Raw genomic sequence first — 26,005 nt, 5'->3', positions numbered from 1 at the left:
TCTATATATATGTACCACACTCTATCTCAATCAAAGTATATCACTCAGGTTGTGTTTGTGTGTGTAGGGAAACAAGGATTTTAAAAAGATATGTAAAAGATAATTTATTTTAGAAGCATACTTTTCTGTTAGTAAATGTTTTTCTTACACACACACACAAACTCGCTTAGTGCAGGATGAAGGTTAAAAATTTGAATTATGTTTTTTTTTTTGTCATTGCTTAAATCCCAGCAATGGACCACAGAATTATCATTCCACAAAATGTGTTTATTAGGAGGAGAACATCAATAAGTGTCAGACTGACATAGAAAAGAGGAAAGTACAAGGTGGTTATGAAAAAAGTGCTAGAAGCAACAGCTAAATCTCCCTTAAATCACCCACTTTTTAGTGTGAAAATATAAGTAGAAACAAATTGCAGAGTGCTAGAAACAACACCTAAATCTCCCTTAAATCACACACCTTTCTGCCTGAAAATTATTCTGAAATCATAATTAGTAACAAATTGCAGAGTCAGACTGTCTATATTTTAAAACTATGATGAACAAAATTTTTTTAGGATAATGAAAGATTTTTTAAATTTTCATCAGTCTTTAGATTACGTTTCATTTTCTGTTTCAAAATGAAAGAAGTGGGGATTGTAATGCTGATTACTTATTTCCAAAACTTTGTTTTTTCCTAACTTTTAAGGCTTCTGCCATAGTTTTCAAGGGCATAGTGCAAAAAAAAAAAAAAAAAAAAGCCCAAAATCAGTAGAGTGGAGTAAGTGAGATTTGAAAAATTTCATAAATTTTCAAAAAATTCTTTTCACAGAAAAAGTGTTACCTGATTGTTTTAAGGTATATAGTGCAAAAAAAAAAAAAAAGACAAAATCAGTCTAGAAGGGAAGAGTGGGAATTCAAAAATTTTCAAAACCTTTTTCCATAAAAGCATTATCCCCCTACCCACTTCATTCGCAAGGTTGTGGAGAAAAAAGTCTGAAAACTCCCCCATCAAAATGGTAAAAAATCCAACTTATGTCCCCCAAGGCATTCTATTGTGAAAATTACTTGGCAATGACAGGATATTCAGCTACTATATAAATAAATGAGATCAATGAAGGAAGAGAGACAACCTGAAATCCCCACATGTCTATACACATAGGTACACCATGATCTATACACATGCAGATGAGGGTCAATTCATATGAAAAAGAAAGTGAACAAAATAATATGACCACTTGCTTATTGGGAAATTAGTAAGTTCAATTTTAAAGCTCTTGCATGTGTAGAATAATTTTCGTATAAATAACGTTGACATATAATGGGCGAAAATGTAGGTTTTATGCCATTTAGGAACATTAATAAAAATCAGATATTCAGATATTCAGCCACTGAAAATTTATAATTTGAACTTCACTGAATGTGTAAATTAACAAAGTGTATTTAACAATTACGTGACAGTACTTTTGGGATCTGACTAAAACAGTCTTAACTCAGCAAATACTTTAACGCAAAAAAAAACAAATTCCCACTTTTCTTATGTCATGAACCATAATTAATGTGAATGGAATTCCTGACACGCGATCAATGCTCAAGTGACAACTTAATTGTTTTAATCGATGGGACTTTTAGAATATATTACAAAATTATTTACCTGTTATTTCATGCGCTTACATTTACAAAATATACGAAAAAAGATTTTGATTAAAAAAACATATATAAAATCAAATTGCCCATAAAAAGTATTTGCTGTCCATGGACCCCCTGTCTTGTCCTTGTGGACCCCGTGGTCCGCGGACCACAGTTTGAAAACCCCTGACTTAGACAACAAAGCACAGACATTATGAAATATGTAGCTATAATGCTATAGTAATAAACAAAGAAAAAATGTTTTCAACATAGAATAAATGGATAAACAGTGTTAAATAGTTCAGTTATTCATTCCAAAGTGTGAAAGACAAAAAAATTGCTACTTACAGTTGAAATTGTAGTGGTATTGTTGACCTTTTGGTAATGTCGTACTCTCTGGGTGGAACTATCAACAGATATAACAAAGTCATCATCAGGACTGCGGGCTGGGTGTCCTGGCTTTGCAGTTTTCATTATTAATGTCATCACAGCAAGTTTATTGGCTTCACGAGTTTTTCTGAAACAGTAAAATTAATTTTTCTGTTTTAGATGAATTGAAGAAAAAAAATCTTACCAGCAAATTAATCTTTACCATAATCACTGAAATAGTAACGATGAAAGATTTCAAAAATAAATTTCAAAGATTATACATTAGAAAGTATAGAAAAACAGAATTACGTAGACAATAAATAACTCAGCGATATCATCTGATGAAAAATAGCATTAATAATATTAAATGCAGGGATAATCAGAAAGCTAACTAGAAATGTTTATGCAGTGAGCTAAAAACAATATTAGTCAATGTCTAAGAAACCAAATCTTACTCCTAGAGACACTGTATTACATCAGTTTGTAATATATGCAACATCAGCCACGCTTGAATGGTGCTTTTTATGTGCCACTGGTACGGGTGCCAGTCAGGCAGTACTGGCATTGGCCATGACTATGATTTCATTCAATTCAGCAGGTCTTCACAAGCACAGCCTATTGCGTGACGATTGATGGGTGCCTTTAAATGGGCCAATTATGTGACACTGGCATTGGCCACAACTACGATCTCACTTGGCTTGCCAGGTCTTCTCAAGCACAGCATATCTCCAAAGGTCTCAGCTGCTAGTCATTGACTCTGTGAGGCCAGACATTCAAAGATTGTGCTTCACCACCTCATCCCATGTCTTCCTGGGTCTACCTCTACCACAGGTTCATCCACTGCTAGGGTGTGATACTTCTTTATACAGCTATCCTCATCCATACACAGCACACGACCATACAAGCGCAGTTGTTTCTCTTGCACACCACATCTGATGTTTCTTATGTTCAACTTTTCTCTCAGGGTGCTTACACTCTGTCGTGTATGAACACTGACACTAAGCATCCAGCAGAGCATACTAGCTTCATTTCTTTCAAGCCAACGCATGTCCTCAGCCCATGTTTCACTGCTATGTAGCATGGCTGTTCACAGACAGACATCATACAGTCTACCTTTCACTCTGAGTGAGAGGCCCTTTGTTACCAGCAGAGGTAGGAGCTCTCTGAACTTTGCCCAGGCAATTCTTATTCTAGCAGCTATGCTCTCAGAGTATCCACCCCAGCTACTGGTTTGGTTACCTAGGTAACAGAAGCTATCAACTACTTCTAGTTTTTCCCCCCTGGCATGTGATGGAATCTGTTTTCTGTACATCTTCGGTGTTTATTGCACCTGTGCATCTGCAACACACAAAAACTATCTTCCCAGTTAACCTTCTTTTGATATTACTGCACCTCTTATGTGTCCATAGCTTACACCGGGTACATCTTATGGAGTTTTTACCTACGCCTTTTCTACAAATCAAGCAGGGCCATCTACCTGAAGGGATTTGTGATTTGTCTGCCTTCCTACTAACTAAGACTTTGGTTTTTGCTAGGTTAACTTTAAGGCCCTTCAATTCTAGATCTTGCTTTCACACCTCAAACTTCATATATACATACATATATATATATAAATTAAAATAAGGGTGATAAATTGGATATTAATTTAATTAACACCAATTTAAAACCAGTGGCCTAGCATAAAGAAAATTCTCAAAATTCAGAAAAATTATATTGCATACATATGAGAAGGGATGTGCCACTAAGTGGACATCCATTATGCTAGAAATAGACCATCTAATGGTCAAACCACAAAAGAAAAGAATGTTCTCTGGTGTGTGCTGAATTTCCCTAGAGAACATTCTTTTCTTTTGTGGTTTGACCATTAGATGGTCTATTTCTAGCATAATGGATGTCCACTTAGTGGTCATCCCTTCTCATATATATGCGATATATATATATATATATTAATATTATCTCAGTTATTAAAACCTTTGATAATTTAAATATGTTAATAGTTACCAGAGGTAGCAAAATTACACTAAAAAACAAGATATCAACTTTTATTTATATGCGTTTTGCTCCATTTATTATTATTATCCATATATATATATATATATATATATATATATATATATATGTGTGTATATATATATATATACATACACACACACACATCATCATTTAACGTCCGTTGTCCATGCTGATATGGGCTGGATGGTTTGACTGGGGTGGCACGCTGGAATGCTGCACCAGACTCCAGTCTGATTTGCCATGGTTTTCTAAGGCTGGATGCCCTTCCTAACACCAACCACTCCAAGAGTGTAATGGGTGCTATTTAAGTGACACTGGGGTGTGTTTATGTACAACTGGCATGGGTGCCAATCTGTCACAATTGCAATTTTGCTCGGCTTAATGGATCTTTTTCCCAAGCACGATATAATGGTCATTGCCTCCACGAGGCCCAACACTCAAAAAGAACTCAGCCACTTTACCTCCGTGAGGCTCAACACTCAGAAGGAACTCAGCCACTTCGCCTCCATGAGGCCCAACACGCGAAAAGAACTCAGCTACTTTGCCTCCATGAAGCCCAACACTTGAAAGGAACTCAACCATTTTGCCCCTGTGAAGCCCAACGCTTGAAAGGAACTCAGCCACTTTGCCTCTGTGAGGCCCAACATTCAAAAGACATTCATTATGTGCCACCAGCATGGGTGCACTTGGATTGACGGGTCCTCTCAAGTACATTGGCAAAGGTCTCAGTCATCAGTCATTGATTCTGCGAGGTTCAAAGTTCAAAGATCATGCTTCACCACCTCATCCCATGTCTTCCTGGGTCTACGTCTACCACAGGTTCCCTCCACAGTTAGAGATTAGCACTTCTTTACACAGCTGTCCTTGTCCATATGCATCATATGACCACACCAGCGCAGTTGTTTCTCTTGCACACCACATCTGATTCCTTTTATACCTAACTTTTCTCTCAAGATGCTTACACTGTCGAACATGCATACTGACACTGTACATCCAGCCAAGCATATCGGCTTCATTTCTCTCAAGCCTACATATGTCCTTGGATGTCACCTGTTTCATTGCTGTGTAGCATAGCCGTTCGCACACAGGCATCAAATAATTTACTTTTCACTCTGAGAGAGAGGCCCTTTGTTGCCAGCAGGTGTAGGAGCTCTCTGAACTTTGCCAAGTTTAATCTTATTCTGACAACTACACTCTCAGAGCATCAACCTACACTACTAACTTGGTCACTTAGATAACAGAAGCTATCTTACTACCTCTAGCTTACCTCACTGGCAGTTGATGGAGTCTATTTTCTGCACATTTTCAGCGTTTATTGTGCATATGCTACTTCCACATACAAAAGTTAGCTTCCCTGTTAACCTTCCTTTGATGTTGCTGCACCTTTTATGTGCCCAAAGCTTAAACTAGGTGCATCTTACGGAGTTTCTCTGTGTACCTTTTAGACAGATTGAGCAGAGCCATCTACCTGAAGGGATTTGTGATTTGCCTGCTTTCCTATTTACTATGACTTTGGTATTTGCTAGGTTAACAGTAAGGCCCTTTGATTCTACACCTTGCTTCCATATCTGGAACATCTTCTTTAATTCAGGTAGTGATTCTGCTATAAGAGCAAGGTCATCAGCATAGAGGAGCTTCAACCATGATCTCCAGACGACTTCAGAAACTCCTGCAACTCTTCTGGATGGTCTCCTTATTTAAGTTGGTGAATGCTGCCATAATCCTTGCCTTCAGTTCATTTATGTGTTACAAGGAGTTTTGTTGGTCTTTTAATCAACTGCGCTCCACACATAAATCAAGGGGATTGCAGTCTGGGGAGTTAGGTGGCCAGATGTTAGGGGAGATGTGGTCGCAGAAATTGTCTGACAGCCATGTGTAGGTTCTCCTGTTTGTGTGGCATGGTGCAGAGTCCTGTTACCAGACAGGTTTGCCCAGCAGCCACCCTCTTGACCCAGGGAAGCACTACCTCCTCCATGTTGAGTCTGAGGCTGTGTAGGAAGATAAATGGAGGCATAATGTCACCATCACTAGTGATCACTCCAAACACCATGATATTGACTGGATGTTTGATTTTTATCACTCTTGGTATATGTTTTGGGGACATGGTAAGCCAATGGTTGTTTTGCGTGCTCGCCATCTGATCCTGGCAGAAATTTTTCTTATCTGAGAAAAACCAAAGCATGTTCAGTTGGAGGGGATGCTTGAGTTTGTTCAAAAGCTTCATAACACATTCTTTCCTCTTGCCTTTGATGGCTTGGGATAAAAACTGGCCCATTCCTATCTTGTATGAGGAATACCAAATGTCTTCATGCACTATTGCCTGATAAGAAACTCAGACATTCCCATGTCCCTGGTGATGGACTTGATTGACTTGGAGGGATCGTTGTCAATTGTGACCTGGATCTCACCAACAAATTCAGGAGTTCTTTTCTTATAAGAACAATCAGAGTGAGCTTTACGAGCTGCTGTAACTTCATAATCACCATTAGATTCATTCAGCTCTTTCCAAATCCTCTGCACTATCCTCAGATTGATATCCAAACACTCTGAAATGTTTATACTGGAGTTTCCAGGGTAAATGCCAAGCAGTACAGCATGTCATTATCAAATTTCTGGCAGAGTGAATTGCATCATGGTACTGTTTTTCTCACAAGTGGTGACCAACTGACCTTACTATACTGTGTAGTCGACAAAATAAAAAACAAACAATGAGTAAGCGCGAAATTAAAGATTTAAAATAGTGACAATTTACACATCGCACCTTGTAACACACACATATACATACATACATTCTAACAAAACTGTCTGACAAATGGGAACGTGAAACTCTGAGTAACAGTTTTTGCAATATTTCTGCTGATTTTAATATAGACATACATTATATATATATATATATATATATATATATATATATATATATATATATATATATGTATAAAGAGAGAAAAGAGAACAATGGCAAAGTTAGCAGTATATTTTATGGATATCCTAAAAATATACTGCTAACTTTGCCATTGTTCTCTTTTCTCTCTTTATATGTACACACACTAATACACGACCTATGTTATAATCCCCACTCTTGTTTATACAACGAATGGGGCAAAACTAGCTGGTATACAGCACTTACTCGGTATTACCTGTATCTTTGGGTTTGGTTGAATCCAATACCCTTCTTAACCTTATATATATATGTATATATATATATATATATATATATATATACTAGCAGAGGCACCTGGCGTTGCTCGGGAATGAAATTGTTGCTTATATACTTGAAGAAAAAAAAGGCAAAATATGCTGTATAGAAATTTGAGGACATTCTGTAGATGGACTCTCAGATGAATGATGGCTGGGCGCCTCTCATGAATGGGGAAAATTGAAGATGTGCCAAAAAGCCTCATTGGTACTTGGAAACTTTTACGAAAATTAAAATGGGGATCGTTGCCAGTGCCCCTGGACTGACTCTTGTGCGGGTGGCACATAAAATACACCATTTCGAGCGTGGCCGTTGCCAGTACTGCCTGACTGGCCTTCGTGCGGGTGACACGTAAAAGCACCCACTACACTCTCTGAGTGGTTGGCGTTAGGAAGGGCATCCAGCTGTAGAAACTCTGCCAAATTAGATTGGAGCCTGGTGTAGCCATCCGGTTTCACCAGTCCTCAGTCAAATCGTCCAACCCATGCTAGCATGGAAAGTGGACGTTAAACGATGATGATGATGATGATGATTAAATGAAAAAAATGATTTACGTGAATATCCTCAGAAGAGTAATTGAATTAAACGGCGATTGTGGAGCCCCCCCCCCCACACGCGTATACACACGTGTGTCTTTGTAAATATGTTTGTATACATTTATGTATGTGTGTGTTTGTAAGAGACAGAGTGTGAGTGAGAGAGAGAGAGAGGTTTGTTGTCATGTATACGTACATGCATAAATATACATACATCTTTGGATGTATGCATATGACAACACAGCCCTTGACTCACTTACACTCTGTCTCTTACAAACACGCACGCGCGCGCGCATACACACGTGTGTCTTTGTAAATATGTTTGTATACATTTATGTATGTGTGTGTTTGTAAGAGACAGAGTGTGAGTGAGTCAAGGTGTGTGTGTGTGTGCGTGTGTATGTGTGTGAGACAGAGTGAGAGAGCGGTGTGTATGTAGTATTTACTCTCTCTCTCTCTCTCTCTCTCTCTCTCTCTCATACACACGAACACACAAAATAGAAAGTGAAGCTTTTTGCGGTTGTTACGTCAATACCGGAAGTTGACATTGAGGAACCTTTTTAAAGAAGTGAATCTTAAATATAAAGCAATATTATTTATTTTTAATTAAAAAAATCAAATGAAGAGCCTAAGATTTATCCGAGGTCAAATTATTCATGCATTACAAGTATGGAAGCATTTGGTGAAGTCGATTTCACGTGAAAAGCGATTACACAGACATCTCTATTTTATATATAGTATAGATATATATATATATATATATATGCATACACACATACATATATATATGCATACACACGTATACACACACACACACACATCTATATATATTCACATATACTTACACATGCATATACACACACAACCACACATATATATACATACATGCACGCACACACACACATACATATACATGGGGCCCTCTGCTCCCTTATCTGGTGGGCAACACAGAATCCAGGGAGAGATGAGTGGTTAGCGAGAGCTGTAAAAGTCATGTACAGGGATATTGTCAGTAATGTGAAAGTTGCAAATGAGAACAGCAAAGAAGTTAGTGTACAAGAAAGAGTCCACCCGTGATTGCTTCTCAGCTCCCACTAGTTTATCATAGTCCTCCAAGCTATAACAGGAATTAAGACTGGCTGCCCTTGGGAGCTCCTCTATACTTATGACCTTGTTTTATCACTAAATTTCATGTATAGAAGCAAGGCCTGGAATCAAAGGGCCTTAGAGTTAATCTAACAAAGCCCAAAGTCCTAATAAATAGGAAAACAGACGTCACAGCTCCCTCCAGAGAGATAGCCCTGCTCGATATGTAGAAAAAGTGTAAGTAGAAACTTAATACAGTGTACCCAGTGCAAGCTATGGATACATAAGAAGTGCAACAGTATCACTAGAAAACTAACAGAGTAAGGAGTGCTTACACGTGGAAGATGTGCAGGTACATTAAACACAGGAATGTACAAAAAATAGACAACCTCAAATGTCAAGGAAGATCCTTAGAAGCAGTAGACAGTTTCCATTACTTAGGAAACCAAGTTAGCAGTGGTGGAGGTTGTTCTGAAAGAAAAGCCATTGGAATAAGAATAAGCTAGGCAAAGTTCAGAGAGCTACTACCTCTGACAGTAACAAAGAGCCTCTCCCTCAGAGTGAAAGGCAGATTGTATGATGCCTGTGTACAAACAGCTATGCGACATGGGCAGTGACTATTGAGGATATGTGAAGGCTTGAAAGAAATGAAGCCAGTATACTCCGCTGGATGGTTAATGCCAGTGTGCATACATGACAGAATGTAAGCCTGTATGTGAACAGCTATGCTATATGGTGGTGAGATGTGACTACTGAATACATGCAAAGGCTTGATAGAAACAGAGCCCATATACTACGCTGGATGAATAATATCAGTCTGCATATACAACAGAGTGTAAGTGATTTGAAAGAAAAACTGGGTATAGCAGGGCGCCAGATGTTGTATGCTAGAGAGAAAACTGTTTAGTGACCATAGTTGGGAGCAGTAATTCAGATGGCTGAGGATGAAAGTCCTCCAGAGGACCATTATGGTTTCCTAGTCTCTAGTTTTGAAGTTCAAAGGATCCATCTGGCCATGTGCCTGTGTTTTATCGCCAACAAATTAATATGCACCTCATGTCAATGCCCAGGTCATACACTGATTTTGATTCAGGGATTGCAATGCCTCCTGGGCCAGTTCATTCTATCTGCTATCCATTGGGATTCAACATTAAACTGCATATTATTTTTCTCAGCTCACCTGTATATTGCATCCAACTCATGTTGTAGATGCACAATCTCACCAGGGTTCTGTATCTTCTGAGAGACCTTTGTATCATCTGCATAGCTAGCAAGGGCTACTTGAGCAGCTGAGGGCATGTCAGAGAGGGCCACTAAAATAGCAGCAGCCTCAGGACAGTGCCCTGTGGAACACCACTCATTATTTGTTCCCCACTGACCACTACTACCTGACTTCTATCTTTTAGAAAGTCATGTATCCATTCTCCAAGATTTCTGACTATGCCAAGATTACACAGCTTGTGACAAATCATACCATGATCAACTTTGTCAAAGGCTTTTGCATAGTGGAAGATACATCACATCCACATGTCAGGCAGCTTCTACCTGGTTGGAAACCATGCTGGTGGGGTCAGTCAGCAAGTCATTCACTTCAAGGAATGCAATTAATTTCCTTCAGACTATTTGTTTCATGACTTTGTTGATATGCAAAGTCAGAAAGATAAGCCTATAGTTTTTAGCATCTGCTCTGCCTTCTCTATATGGATAGGGCATATTATACCCTCCTTTAGTTTGTCCAGAAACTTACCATTTGCAAGGAAGCTCTGAAAAAGTAGCTGTAATGGTTTTGCAAGGACTCATTTCCATGACTTGAGAAGGATTATTGGGAATCCATCAGGGTCAACAACTGAGTTTGCATCTATATCATCATTCTTTGATGTTGATGTAATCAATTGTTACTGCCTCCCATTCAACCTCTGTAGCTGTAAAGAATTCAACAGGTTTGCTAACTTGCATGTGCCATAGGGGTGGGGTTAACACACTTTTGAACAGTTCATTCAGTGTTTCACTTATCTTCATGAGCAAATCATTTTTTGGAGGAGTGGCCCTACCTTGCTATGCACAGAGGCAGTTTCTTTAGCATACTTAAAGAAGGCATTAGGGTCTGATTTTATATTTCTTATGGCCCAAACTGCTCTGTCTGCTTTTTCCTTCTTATGTGAGTGCTTCAGTTGTTTTTCAATCTCCAGCAGTGCTGTTTCCAGATGGGGTTTCTCACTGCCATTGAGTTCTCTGTTGAGGCAGTTTGCAATCTTTGTACACCATCTCATAACAACTTTCTCTCTGTGGGTATCTTGTCTTTATGTGCAGTGGACCTTCTCTCTGGACAAAATTGTAGCATATGGTTTGCATTATGGACATGAAAGTTTTCAATTTCATGTCTCATGTCTATGTCAGGTGTAGAGAAACATTAGGACCAGTTCCATTTGGTGATCTTCTCAAATGATTTCCAGTCTACTTTCTGGTAGTTCAGATTGGATAAATTTGGGGTACTTCTCCTGAGCTGCATGTCTGTGAATTCCTTTGGTCCGTACATAGTCAGCTCTATTATACTGTGATCTGAGACTAGTGTCAGTGTCACTTTCACATTATAGATGAGATTCACATTGTCTGTGAAGCAGAGATCAAGTATACTGTTTACCCTGGTTGGTTGGAGTATTATTTGCACCATGTATAACTTCTTTGAGAGGTTGAGCAAGGATTCCACCTGATTTTGCTCACATTGTATCATTCCTGAGAGGAAAAGGCCTTCATGCCATTCCACATTGGGCAGGTTGAAGTCTCCTATGAGAAGTACACTGATGAGCTCTTCTATTTTGGTTAAGATGTCTTCTAATCTTGCAGAGCAGTCTTTGAATAGGCCCATGTGATTTGGGGCATTTGGTGGGTAATATGTAGTATATATGACTATGTCAAGTTGTCTTACACGTACAATTAGTGTGCCACACACTGAGTTTAAATGTGACAATAGGATCTGGGGCACGAGATCTTTATGGATGTACATTGTAACTCCACTAAAGAGAATAACAAAGAAATAGAGAGGCAGAAATGGGTGTCTTGCAATAGAGGAGGTACATGGTTAACTAGAGAGAGAGAGACAGACAGGTACAAGTAAGAGGCCAAAAACAAGTGTGCTGATGTAAAGGAGATACTTGGTTACCTAGTCAGAGGAAAAACAAGAAAAGGACACAGATAGTGACGAAGGGAAAGAGAGCGAGAGTAGGAAACAACAAAAGTATAAGTGCGAGCAGAAGAGAGTTGGTGTAGTGCTAGGGTATACTCACAAGTAACAAGGATCTGAGCATAGAACTTGGGCAGAAAAATAAGGTGTGGATGCTGGGGATGGGGGAGCATTGATACAGTGAGCAGAGCAGAGAGGGCAAGAAAGGGGACTGGAAGACAATCATAGTTTATGAAGAGGGAATATGAGGAAGAGAAAGTTGCAGCTTAGGAGTTGAAATTTGGTTGCTTAGGGTAGAGAAGGTGAAAAGTACGTGTGGGTGGGACACAACTCTTCTAGCACTCAATTTCGTGTACAGGTCTTCTCTAGAACCTCATATTGCCAAACATCCTTGTCCGTCGTCATTCCTCCGTGAGCCCCAACATCCTAAAATCAGTCCTCACCACTTCATCCCATGTCTTCCTGGGTCTCTTCCTTCCACAGGTACCATCCACTTTCAGTGACAGGCACTTCTGGATACAGCAGCATTCACTCATATGCATCATGTGTAAACCAACACATTCTCCTCTCCTGCATACCACATTTAATCCATATTATGCCTAACTTTTCTTTCAACACAATCATGCTTTGTGAGTCATGCACACTGATGATGCAAATACAATGAAGCATACTACCTTCATTCCTCTCCATTCTACACATGTCCTCTGCAGTCAGAGTCCATGTCTCACTACCATGTAATATAGCTGATTTCACACAAGCATCATACAATCTACTTTTCACTCCAAGAGAGAGTATTTTATTTGCCAACAAAAGGAGTAGTTCTCTGAACTTCCTCCAACCTATTCTTATTCTAGAAACAATACTTTCAGAGCATCCACCACCATTACTAATTCAGTCACCTAAATAGCAGAAACTATCTACTACTTCAAGAGAGCCTTCTGGGCATTTGAGAGAGTTTAAGTCCCTCGTGGTCTTAGTACTTACTGTTCCTGTGCATCTGCCACACACAAAAACGACCTTACCTGATAACCGACCCACAATTCCACTGCATCTCTTATGCATCCATGACTTACACTTGGTGCAGCAAATGGAATTACATCCCACTCCTTTCCTACATATTGAGCAGGGCCATTTGCTAACAGGAAGGAGAGTCTTATCTCCTTTCTCACTAACAAAAACTTTAGTCTTAGCTAAGTCAAGTAACCCTTTTGTTACTAACCCGACCGTAGCCAGTTGAAAAATTTTTTGGCTCAGTACCGCCTGACTGGCTCCCGTAGGATTTTCGAGCGAGATCGTTGCCAGTGCCCCTGGACTGGCTTGTGCGGGTGGCACATAAAAGACACCATTTCCAGCGTGGCCGTTTTCGTGCAGGTGACACGTAAAAGCACCCACTACACTCTCTGAGTGGTTGGCGTTAGGAAGGGCATCCAGCTGTAGAAACTCTGCCAAATTAGACTGGAGCCTGGTGTTGCCATCCGGTTTCACCAGTTCTCAGTCAAATCGTCCAACCCATGCTAGCATGGAAAGCGGACGTTAAACGATGATGATGATGATGATGATGATGAAGACCAACCCGGTTATAGCTGGCCAAGAGTACCTGTTGTTATTTAAATGTAAATTTGAACCCAAATCTTGTTAGTACATTCGTTAAAACACATGATTTCACTTTGCAAACAGTTGAGTTATTGTATCCAACATTGTTTGGCGTGATATTTGCACTTGGTGAATTTTGGAAGATTTTTTTCCATATTTTTTTAGCGTTAGTTTTTTTCAACTTTGAAAATGGAGGAGTTTCATGCTATCAAGCAGTGATTCTAAATTTGAAGGCTTTTCAACGGAAGATATGGAGATATCGAGGAAAAGAATGAATGAGATACAAAAGCAGGTGAACGAAAATGAATCTGATATTTCTGTATCTGAAACCAAAAGCAGAGATTCTGAAGAAACTGAAAGTGGTGACAGTGACACCGACAGCAAGGATGATTTTACACCAGAATGGAGTAAAAACTTAAAAAATGATTTTATTAAGAATTTTTCTGAGGAGACAGGGTCTACTCATAGTCTTTCTCAAGAAGGGAAACCATTAGACTTTTCCTTATTTTTTCCAGCATGCTTGTTTGAAGCGATCACTGTGGAAACAAACCATTACGCAGAATGTAAACAAGCTAGAAAAAAAGATAGCTTGTGGTTTCCTGCAACCGTAGATGAAATACGGGCATTTTTTGCCATAAATATTATTATGGGTATTAGACAGTTATCCAGAATTACAAATTACTGGAGCAATCAGGAACCTTTTGGTGATCAGTATGTTTCCAGTATTATGACCTGAATGCAATTTGTGAAACTGAACCAGTATTTACATGTGAGAGACACTAGTAGTATCCCAGTACGTGGAGAACCAAACTTTGATCCCTTATTTAAAATAAGACCCCTCATTTACTGCGTTCAAAATGCATATAAAACATTTTACAACCCTGAGAGATACTTATCCGTCGATGAGGGCATGGTGAGGTATAAAGGAAGGGTACGCTTCCGACAGTATATGCCAGGAAGGCCTGCGAACTGGGGGAATCAAAGTTTGGAAAATTTGTGAAGCAAATACTGGGTACTGCTGTGGATTTAGCTTTTATACGGGGAAAAGAGACAATAATGTTAGTCAGCATGGCCTAAGGTACAATGTGGTCTGGAATTTACCACTTCCATACAATAACCAGGGCCATATATTATTTTTTGACCGATTTTTTAGTTCGGTCAAACTTGCAGTAGATTTAGAAGCTGTGGTAACGTATACGTGTGCTACAGTAATTGCTAGTAGAAAAGGGCTGCCATTGGATATAAAAAAAGCAAAATTAAAAAAAAAAGAGGTGAAATAATCCAATAGCAGAAAGGAAATCTGCTAGCGACTGCATACAGAGATAAGAGGCAGATACATTTTCTATCTACCAGTGCATAACCATGTATAGATGAAAATGGCACCCCGTTTATAAACCTTGATTATAACAGGTACATGGGTGGTGTAGATCAGCTGAACCAGATGATGAGTTATTATCCATTTGGTAGACCGGGTAATAAATGTTGGCGATACCTGCTTTGGTATATAGTAAACATGAGCATTGTAAATGCATTTATATTATATACCAAATCAGGAGGGGTTCGCAAGCGGTGCGACCATCTGCAGTTCCAAGTAGATGCAGCAACGCAATTGAGGGCAGGTTATTCCTCCAAAAAAATAGCTGCAGGGAGGAAAAGCAAAGCCTGCCAGAGAGATCTCCTTCTGAGTTCAGCTGATCTACATAAATTAGAAAAAATCAAGGGCCGCAAAAGGCAGTGACGTGAATGTCTACATCAACAAAGGAAAACTCCCAGTGGACGGCCAGTTGAAACATCTTTCCTATGTGCATTCTGCAAGGTTGCAGTATGTAGAGTGGGATGTTTTTAACAACTTTCCATGATAGAAATATTGTGTGAGTATTGTTTGTATATATGTATAATTAGATTGTATAAATATTTTTCAAATTTACTTAGTTTTACTTCTTATTTTAATTTACTTGTAATTTTAATTTGCCTGTAAGGTGAGTGACAAGTTTTGATTTAATTTCTATTGTAAATCTTTATTATATATGTTCCTGTGTATTCATGTATGTGTGTGAGTTTATTTCATTTAGTTGTATTTAAGTTTCTAGTTTTCTTCAAAAACAAATTCCAGTATTTCAGTTTATTTTACCTTCATGGTACACCTGTTCTTCTGTGCATTAAATTCAACTGATAATATAGTGATGTGCACAATTCTTCTATATCAAAATTTTGTTGCATATCCAGTTGAATATTAGCTGATGACTTATTTTCGTCAGTAATGTTTAAACAAAATTTTAATATTTTTACATTTTGCTCAGTTTACCTAGAATTTACCTGTAATTAGAGTCACTTTGAGACAAAAATTATGCAATAGAATTGATTAAGAACCCTTTCTTCAATTATGGTCCAAATATCACATTAATATGTTGATAAGTAAAAAAATTACAATTGTTTAATGAAACTAGTCTTAATTCATGATTATTTTAGAATTTAATTGAAACTCATGAGGGGTGTATTTTGGTAAGAAATATAGTCACGAAAGGGTCGAGGCCCTTTGATTCGAAGTTTTGCTTCCAAACTCAGAACTTCTCCAATTCTGCAATAAGAGCAAATATCATCAGCATATAGTAGTTTCCATGGGCATCCAGTTTTGAATTCCTCCATACTATGATAAATAAAAGTGGACTAAGAACTGATCCTTGGTGTACTCCAACTTGTACGCTAAATTCATTACTGTATTTAAGGTCAACTCTCACATTACTGAACATGGCTTTAACAGCTCTAACAAGCCATTCCTCAACTCCTACCTTCCTTAGAAACCACCAGATATGAGAGAAAACTTTCTCCAGGTCGATGAAGGCTAAGTACAATAGCTTACTTTTAACCAAATACTCAACTTGCAACTGTCTCACTATGAAGATGGCATCTGTGGTACTTCTCCCTGGCACAAAACCAAACTGCATTTCATCTAGTTTAATTTTATCCCTAATTAGTTGAGATGTAACTCTCTGTAATTTTCATGACCTGGTCCAGGAGTTTGATACTTCTGTAGTTGTTTCTATCTAAGGCATCACCTTTACCCTTGTAGCAGCTGATGTAATACTGCTACATCAGTCTTTGGGGATGATGCCTTCCTGAATAACCTGATTAATATGAGCAACTAGGCAGTATCCCACACCCACTGATATTTTAATCATCTCAGCAGTGATACCCGATGGTCCAGGGGCTTTTCCAGTCTTCATTTTCTTAATTGCCTTATCTATTATACTGCTATCAACTCTGATGGCTAGTCCCTCAATTGGGTCAATATTTGAAAGATTCTCCTTCTCCCAATCATTCTCCACATTACAACCTTCCATAATGGCATCTCCACGCATCTTTATTCTCAGAGTCACTAAGCACAAGCATGTCATTATCCATTCGCACACATTTCTCACCTACCACATCTCTATTCTGATACACTGCTTTGCAATCCTGAACACCTCAAGCTGTATAACATTGGCAAACTTCTTACCTTCTGCTATTCCTTTTGCTATGTAAACCTCTTGCCTTCTGACTCCCTGATATAATGTTTTACTTCCACTGTTTTCCCAGTCTTTCCAGACCTGTCTCTTTGCGTTTATAGCACTGTCCACCTCCTTGTTCTACCACCAAGTCACCCTTGGCCTGGCTGGGACTTTGCACCAACCACAGATTTGGTCAGTGGCACCCAGTAAATTGTCCTGCAAGAACTTCCAGTTGTCCTCTAACCTATATGTCCCTTCCTCCTCCTCTCTATCATCAGAGGCTTCCAGTAGAATGTCTCTAAACTTCTGTTGGTTTACTGGGTCTTTTAGCTTCTATAATCTTCTTTTCCAGCGTGGTTTATGTCTTTGAGTTTCTCTGGCCCTAATTGTGAAGTCACTAACTAGTAGCCTATGTTGGGGTGTACACTCTTCACCTGGGAAAGACTTTGCATTTGTGAACATCAGCCTGTCTCCTTGCCTGGTGAGGAGGTAATTAACCTGGCTTATATTCCCACCAGACTGATAAGTAATTAGGTAGCTGGCTGGTTTTCTAAAGTTAGAGTTGCAGATCACAAGATCATTTGCATCACAGAATTCAAGTAGCTTTGTACCTTCCTCATTCCAGATACCAAAGCCATAACCACATGCCTACCATGGAATCCATGGGAATGCTGCCCAACATGTCCATTAAAGTTGCCGGCCACAATAGCAAAATCTCTATCATTTGTCATTGAGGTAGTCTGCAAAAGGATCCTTCTCCTCATCAGCCAGTCCAGCCTGTGAGGCATAAGTACAAATAAATTGTTAATCTATCTATGATATGTCTCAATTTAATAACCTTATCACACAGTCTGACTACCTCAATTACTTTATCTAACTACTTTTCTGCTAAGAACATGCACACACCCCCACTCCATCACTCCTGCTTACCCAAAAGAATTCAAACCTCTGTTTCTTATCCATGAAGAATCTAGAAAAGGTTCCTTTCCATCTCACTTCTTGCACACCACACACATTGACATAGCAATGCTCCATTTCAACAATCTCAACAGACCTCCCCCTTCATTGTAACAACATTGATGTTTGCAGCCCTAAAATTGTATACTTGGGAGGGACAAGGGAAAGGTAGTTGCTGTGGGTTTTTTGTTTGTGTTTGAAAAGAAGATCTGTGTAAATGTTTGCTTGATAGTGTAATGTACATTGTGAATTTGATTCAATGAAGTATAATTTCCTCACTCCCATACAGCATCCAGATTAAGATCCAGTAAAGAGAGGAGTAAGAAGGGCATGAAAGTAGTAATATATGTCCATTTATACCTATACAGTATTAACCTTATATGCTATGATACACATATATTGTATATATATGTATATATATATATATATATATATATACATATACAAACACTACACTGCATGGTATGAATTTTACATATTTATACATACAAACACACACACCTATACAACCACACATATATACACAGATAGAAATATACCTATATATATATATGGGAGAATTCACAAAAAACAACAGACGAAGACAGGTGGTGTAAACAACAAATGGATGTATTAGTATAACGCTCGGGAATAGAGAAAGTCTTTAATGTTTCGAGCCTACGCTCTTCAACAGAAAGGAACACAGAAAGAAACGAGGAGAGAAAAAAATATATATATATATTCACCATGATAGATCGCTGACCACTACACATATTTTTTTTTCTCTCCTTGTTTCTTTCTGTTGAAGAGCATAGGCTTGAAATGTTAAAGACTTTCTCTATTCCCGAGCATTATACTAATACATCCATTTGTTGTTTACACCACCAGTCTTCGTCTGTTGTTTTTTCGTGAATTCTCCCATACATAGCACACATTCACGTGGTCGCACCAGCTAATCCTGTCTCTACTCATCACACACAAATTACTGGACTCTCTTACCTTTTTTCATTCTGGACTTTTTTATTCTGGACTTTTTTATTCTGAACTTTGCACTCTCCAGCTGCACCTCTCCCGCCTATGGATTACGCTGTACCTATCTACATATATATATATATATATATATATACACACACACACACACATGAACATGCAGTTCACACAGAGATACACATGTAAATATATACATATATACTCAAACACATACATCTACACTGACATATATACATTATGAGGTTCATGTACGTGCATTCAGACACTTATACAGTAAGCTGACAAGTGCACGCACTAAAAAATACGGATACAGAGGGGGAAACCTCAACACACAGGTGAAATTTAGGGTGTGGAAGCAAGGTTTAAAATCAAAGGGCCTTGGGGTTAACCTAGCAAAAACCAAAGTCATAGTAAGTAGAAAGGCAGACAAATCACAAATCCCTTCAGGTAGATGGCCCTGCTCAATCTGTAGAAAGGCATAGGTAGAAACTCCATAAGATGCACCTGGTGTAAGCTTTGGATACATAAGAGGTACAGCAATATCAGAGGAAGGTTAACAGGGAAACTAGCTTTTTTTATGTGGAAGATGCACAGATACAATAAATGCTGAAAATGTGCAGAAAATACTATACTCCACCAACTGCCAGGGGATCAAGTTAGAGGTAGTAGACAGCTTCCATTATCTAGGTGACCAAGTCAGTAGTGGAGGTGGACGTTCTGAGAGCGTAGCTGTAAAAATAAGATTAAGCTGGGCAAAGTTCAGAGAGCTCCTACCCCTGATGGCAACAGAGGGCCTCTCTCAGAGTAAAAGGCAGATTGTATGATACCTGTGTGTGAACAGCCATGCTACATGGAAGTGAAACAGGCTATGACAGTCGAGGACATGCGTAGGTTTGAAAGAAATGAAGTTAGTATGCTTTGTTGGATGTGCAATGTTAGTATGCAAGTTTGACAGCCCTAGTCAAACCCGCCAATCCATGCCAGCATGGACAACAGATGTTAGATGATGATATTATCATATAAACTTAGGAGCATATGAAAATATCATGCTGTTTTGTTTTACATACTAACATAAAACAGGAGAATTTGTACTAATCTATGCCACATAATATATGAGAAATCAGCTGATAAGGATGCTATACAGGAGAGAAAGATTAAACAACATTACACGAAAATAAACTAAGACAAAGATTAAAAAACTTAGCTTCTGTTTTCACTTCCTGCAATAAGAAAGTAAAACACTATGTCTATCACTACAGAAAGTTTTTGCAAGATGGACACTGTTTTTTTTTTATTGTACATTAATATTCAAACCTTTTATTATTATTATTATTATTATTATTATTAATATTATTATTATCATTATCATTATTATTATTATTATTAATACACCTTACGCTGATTCTTAACGTAAGTTAACATTCAGAACTTATATTATAATAATAATTTTCAATACACCCTAAGCCACATATAAATCAACATTTCAAGCTATGTATTATCATATAAACTTAGGAGCATATGAAAAAAATTATATTGTTCTATTCTACATACTAACATAAAACATAGGAGAATTTGTACTTATCTAAGTTGTATATGTACACACACACACGTGTGTGCATGTTTCAAATATTTTGAGGTCTTAAATTATACTTTTATGTGTTTTGGCAATATATATGTTTGGTTTTGTTTAATTTACTAATTCATTTTTCTGAAGTACAATATTATCATTGACATGTGTCATTGTGACTAACAAGTTGATTGGCAATTATGATAGTATAATAATAATAAAAATCTTTTCTACTATAGGCACAAGGCCTGAAATTTTAGGGGAGGGGCTAGTGAATTACATCAACCCCAAATGAATGGAAGGCAAAGTTGGTCTTGGCTGAATTTAACTTAAAAATGTAAAGCCAGAATAAATGCTGCTAAGCATTTTCCCAAATATTACATTATATTCTTAAATAATAAGAGACAGAGTCAAAAATGAAAATCTGCACAAGTACCCGTATAAAATTTTCCACTGCCCACTTTGAGAAACACTGACATAAAGAAACAGAAATAAAAGCCAAAATATAACATAAAAAATATAAAATGAGTAGAAAGCAAAATATTTTTGAAACAAAATTTATTTGTAAAAAGCAGCAAAAACAAGAGAAAGATGAAAAAAAGATTAAAATAAAACCTGCTCCATTGACTTACTTGTGAATTTGTACAATATCTGTCAGCTTCAAGTTGGCAACAGTGTCTCCAAATAACAAAACAAAATCATTACGAATCAGTGCTCGATTGTCGATATCTCGCATTGCATCCCCAAGAGAGTAACATCCTTTCAAGATGACTACAGTCACAATCAGTGAAGATTTCTTATACCAACCTGCATCTCTAAACAAAATAATAGTAATAATAATGGTTTCAAATTTTTTGCACAAGGCCAGAAGTTTTAGTTGGATGGGGGAGGAGAGTAGTCAATACCATCCACCCCCAGTACTTGACTTATTTTATCAACCCCATAAAGATGAAATGCACAACTGACTCAGTAACATTTGAACTCAAAATGTAAAGCTGGAAGAAATGCCACTAAGCATTTTATCCAATGCACTAACAATTCTACAAACATGCTGTCTTCATAATATTACTAATGATAATATTGCTCCTAATTTAGGTACAAGGTTAGCTATTTTGAGAGAGAAAGTTAGTCAATAATATCAACCACAGTACTTAAGAGGCACTATATCATAGGTTCTCCATGAGATTTGAACACAAAAAGTAAAGAGAATAAATATCATACAGAACTTTGTCCAGTACTCTAAAATAATTCTGCCAATCAACCGCTCAAAAATAACAGCTTCTAATTTAGGCACAAGACCAATAGTTAGGAGAAGAGAGGGCAAGTTGATTACAGTCAAGTACCAGTATTAGAATGGTACTTTATTCTATTGACTCCAGAGGGATGAAGACAAAGTTGACCACAGAAGGATTTGAATTCAAATCAAAGTGCTGGGACAAAAAATAATAATACTAGTAATTTAGGCACAAAGCCAGCAATTTTGATGGGGTGGTGAATTAGCCAGTACCATTGATCCCAATGGTAACTAATAAAGATTGAAAAGCAAAACTGATCTCAGCAGAATTTAAATTAAGAATATAAAGAACTAGAACAAATACAAGGTATTTTTTATGATGCTCTGATTCTACCAGCCTGCCACCTTTAATAATGGTTTCTAATTTAGGCACAAGACCAGCATTTTTTGAAGAGAAGTGTTAATCAGTACCACTGACCTCAGTGCTTAACCCTCTTGATACCAACCTGGCTGAAACCGACTCTGGCTTTTGTATTACAGATGTCTTGTTTTCAAAAGTTCTGAATTAAAATCTTCCACCAAACCTTAGTCACAATTTATGTTCTTAACACTAGCTTAATGATAACTATTTTACTAAATCTTATTTTACTAAATTCTTTGTTATATTTAAAATTAATTGAAAGAAACCCAAAGCATCTTCACAGAAATACAGTAACAAAAGAGGCAATCAAAGCTTTACCATATCAAACTCAAAGAAAAGCTGACCCCTGCAAGATTTGAACTCGGGTGATAAAAAGTCAGAATAAATATTGCAACGTATTGTATCTGACTTCATAAATCATCCCCACCATCATTCTAATGTCTGTTTTCCATGCTTGTATGGATCAGATGGAATTTATTGGGACAGATTTTCTAGTCCTTCCTATTGCTGATCTTCACCTGTACCCAAGTAGAGTAATATTTCTCTATGGTCAGAATGTTTCCCAGGAAAACTGGAAATTCCTTGTTTGATGACGACGATGTTCATTTACATCAATTGCTTGATGTCAAGATAGGTGGACAACACACACACACACACATATATATGACAGGTATCTTTCAGTTACCATCTAGCAAATCCACTCACTAAGACTTTGATCAGCTCAGGTCTCAATGCCCTAAATAATAATGATTTTGAAATTTTGGCACAAGGCCATCAAGCCTGAGAGAAGGGGAAAGTTGATTGTATTGACCCCAGTTTTCAACTGGTATTCTTTTTATTAACCCACAAAAGATGAAAAGTAAAGTCGACTTTGGCAGAATTTGAACTCAGACAAAATGCCACAAAGCACTTTGCCCGGTATGTTAATGATTCAACCAGCTTACCGCCTTAATAATATTAATGATGCAGTACCAGGCAGTGGCTCTCATAGTAACCAACTGAAAGTGGTAACATGTACAGGTTTTGTCTTGGTATAAAAGATGGGCTACATACAGCAAATATTCTGATCAATAGCACAGATTTGTTTGTCAGTTGCTTGACCATAACTAGTTTGCACATGTCCCTTAGTGGCTGACAATATGTGCATCTCTGATCATGAGCAGAAATAGTGAAGGAGCATTATAGCCATGTGTTCAGAGGAATTCTTAGGAGTTTCAATAATTTGCCACTGGAAACACGGGTGTTTTATTCATCATCCTTAAACAACCCTTATTCAAGGACCTTTTGAGCACATGGGCTACTCAACCTGAAGAAAATTCTAACTGGGCTCCACTGGCAAGGTCATGCACTGTTTATGTTTATATGAGATTATCATGTTGTACACACATGGTTGTGATGCATGTGACTGGTGTACCCTTATCAGATGGGTATATTGAGTCAATATATTTGCACCCTAGTGTCACTTTGATGGCATGCATTGTTCCCTCACTCAATAATAATTATGTTTGCAAGAAGACTTTTAAGCAATACAAATGAGAAGTTTGGCAGAATATAAAAGGTGATGCTGATAAATAAATGCCATAACCATACATAACTTGCTTAACTTCTCACCCGCATTGCTTATACTTCTTGAAAATGTTTACGTCATTTACACATTACATTACATAATGCATCAAGCAACTTGCAATACTCTTTTAATAACAGTAGTTTCTGATTTAGGCACAAGGCCAGCATTTTTGAGGGGAAGGGAATTAGCTGGCAATATTGAAGACTGGTGACTGGTACTTTATTTCATCAACTCCAAAATAAAAGATAAAGTTGACTTCAGCAGTAATAATTATTAGCACAACATTAAAATATAGTAGTATAGTAGTGTAGTAAAGCAGTATAAGTAATATACTCAATAATAGTGACCGCCAGTGAAAGACAATCACAAAAAAACATCAATTGAGATAAATCTGGTATTTTGGGCAATTTGTTACGTTTACAATATTGTTCATTGTTTAGTTTCCAAATTAGCTCAGATTGACACACTAAGATCAAAGGAATTCAAGCGCTAATCATCCAGTCTTTGTCTAAGAAATCAGCACTTCACAGATTATATCAACAACCACCTCCGTTTTTATGTTGGAAATGAAGATATGGTTAATAAAATCTAATATATACTGCTGGCATAGTTGTGTTGCGTAGCTGAGAAGTTTGCTTTACAATGACGTAGCTTCATGTGCAGTCCCACTGCACAGCAGACCAAATCTTTGAAAGAGGATTTAGTAGGTAGAAACTGACAGAAACACATTGTGTGTGTGTGTGTGTGTGTGTGTGTGTGTGTGTGTGCGTGCGTGTGTGTGCGCGCATGTGTGTGTGTGCATGCATGTGTTCACGTCCCCTTGTTTTGACATTGAATGCTGGTTATAAAGTGGTGTCATTCATTTGTAGTCTTCCATGAAAACATTTCCAGCTATTGAGGTGTTTCTGTTTGAAAGATTAGGACAGATATAACCTTCCTTGAAAAGTCTACCCCAATGAATTTAACCAACCCATGAAAGTATGAACATTAAAATGAAGATGTGAGGAAGTGGAGAGAATGTGAGAGCTGGAGGAGGAGGATGGCCATGTCTTTAGCAGCACCCCTTCTCCTAACAAAGAGAATCTTCATGGACTGATGTTATTTAGAAAGAATTTACATCAATAATAATTCCATGCAATATTTCTAATACATACCGTAGGTACTCATCAATTTGGTTGAAGTGGCTACTGCAAAAGACAAAGATTTCTTCAATCCCTGCTGCAGCAAGAAATTCAAGACTATACTCAATCAATGGTATATTTACTAATGGCAACAAAACCTGTTAAAAGACACAAAAAATAAAAAATTATGTATCATTACTAGTGTTTCAAACACTTAAAGTGTATCTCATTTATTCTTAATCAAAATGAATTTTGACATTTGACAAATGGTGTCCTTCAACTGTAAGATTCATGTGGGTGTGTCTGTTTGCATTTTATGCACAAAGCAGCATGAATCAGAAGAAATGGAAAATTTTTAATATTATAATACTTCACTGTAGGTTAAATAAGAGTTTAAATACATTCTTTCTTATAGATGTGGGGTGTTTTCTGATGAATCATTTCATTGTTTGTTATTTATTTACCAGTTTACTTTGCTAATCAATAGCATAGAATGATCAGCTGCTACATAAAGCTGTAGTAAATCAGATTGGTACAGTAAAGCTACATTTATTCTGAAACAAGAATATTATTTACAGTGACTTCAAAGTTTTGGCCAGCTAAGCCATCATTGTACCACAATACATTGAAGTTAACCTTGGCTGTATATAGTCTCTGCTAACTTAAAATTTTCCTTGTGTGAGTTTGAGTAGAGTGGTAATTAGGTTGTAGGGTGGGTTGTGATATAGAGGTGTTCTGGAGAAATTGTTAGTGATAAAATTTGGGTTATGTTATTGCTTACAATTTGTTGTTGCATGTAGAACTTTGCAAGAGTGTATATTTAGGTGTGTCCCTTTCAGGGCATGGGATTGTTTTAAGTGGTTCACAAAAAGGACGTAGATAGGTCCTACGATATGCCAGTCTCTTCTTCTTAGGCCTCATGATTCCTCGAGGAACATAGAACCACTTTGCGGTTTCTGTAACAGGTATGTTTTTTACAAAACAGAGTTGTTAGCGCAATGCTAAACCTACAACATGGAGGGCCAGTTGAGTACTCTTCGACTGCTCTCTACCCTTCAAATTGTCTGGATTGGGTGGCCCTACAAGGAGACAAATCTCCC

The 26,005-nt window shown here is 37.7% G+C and overlaps 1 protein-coding gene across 2 annotated transcripts in view; it reads right to left on the bottom strand.

The window, feature by feature from the left end:
• Positions 1–25,073, bottom strand: part of LOC106878373 (translation initiation factor eIF2B subunit epsilon) — a 160,006-nt gene extending 134,933 nt beyond the window's left edge. For both annotated transcript variants that reach the window (XR_016242603.1, XM_089355153.1), the window contains exons 1-3: positions 24,939–25,073; positions 21,195–21,377; positions 1,956–2,124 (exon numbers count right to left, since the gene is read on the bottom strand). Coding sequence is in view for 1 of the 2 variants with exons in the window: in XM_089355153.1 (XP_089211279.1) it covers positions 1,956–2,124; positions 21,195–21,298 (273 nt within the window). In the remaining variant the exon portion in view is untranslated. The remainder of the gene's footprint in view (positions 1–1,955; positions 2,125–21,194; positions 21,378–24,938) is intronic.
• Positions 25,074–26,005: the final 932 nt, after the last annotated feature.

Source organism: Octopus bimaculoides, chromosome 7 (genome assembly GCF_046866305.1).
Source record: "Octopus bimaculoides isolate indiv1 chromosome 7, ASM4686630v1, whole genome shotgun sequence".
Taxonomy (NCBI): domain Eukaryota; kingdom Metazoa; phylum Mollusca; class Cephalopoda; order Octopoda; family Octopodidae; genus Octopus; species Octopus bimaculoides.
This window is presented reverse-complemented; position numbering and strand designations above follow the sequence as displayed.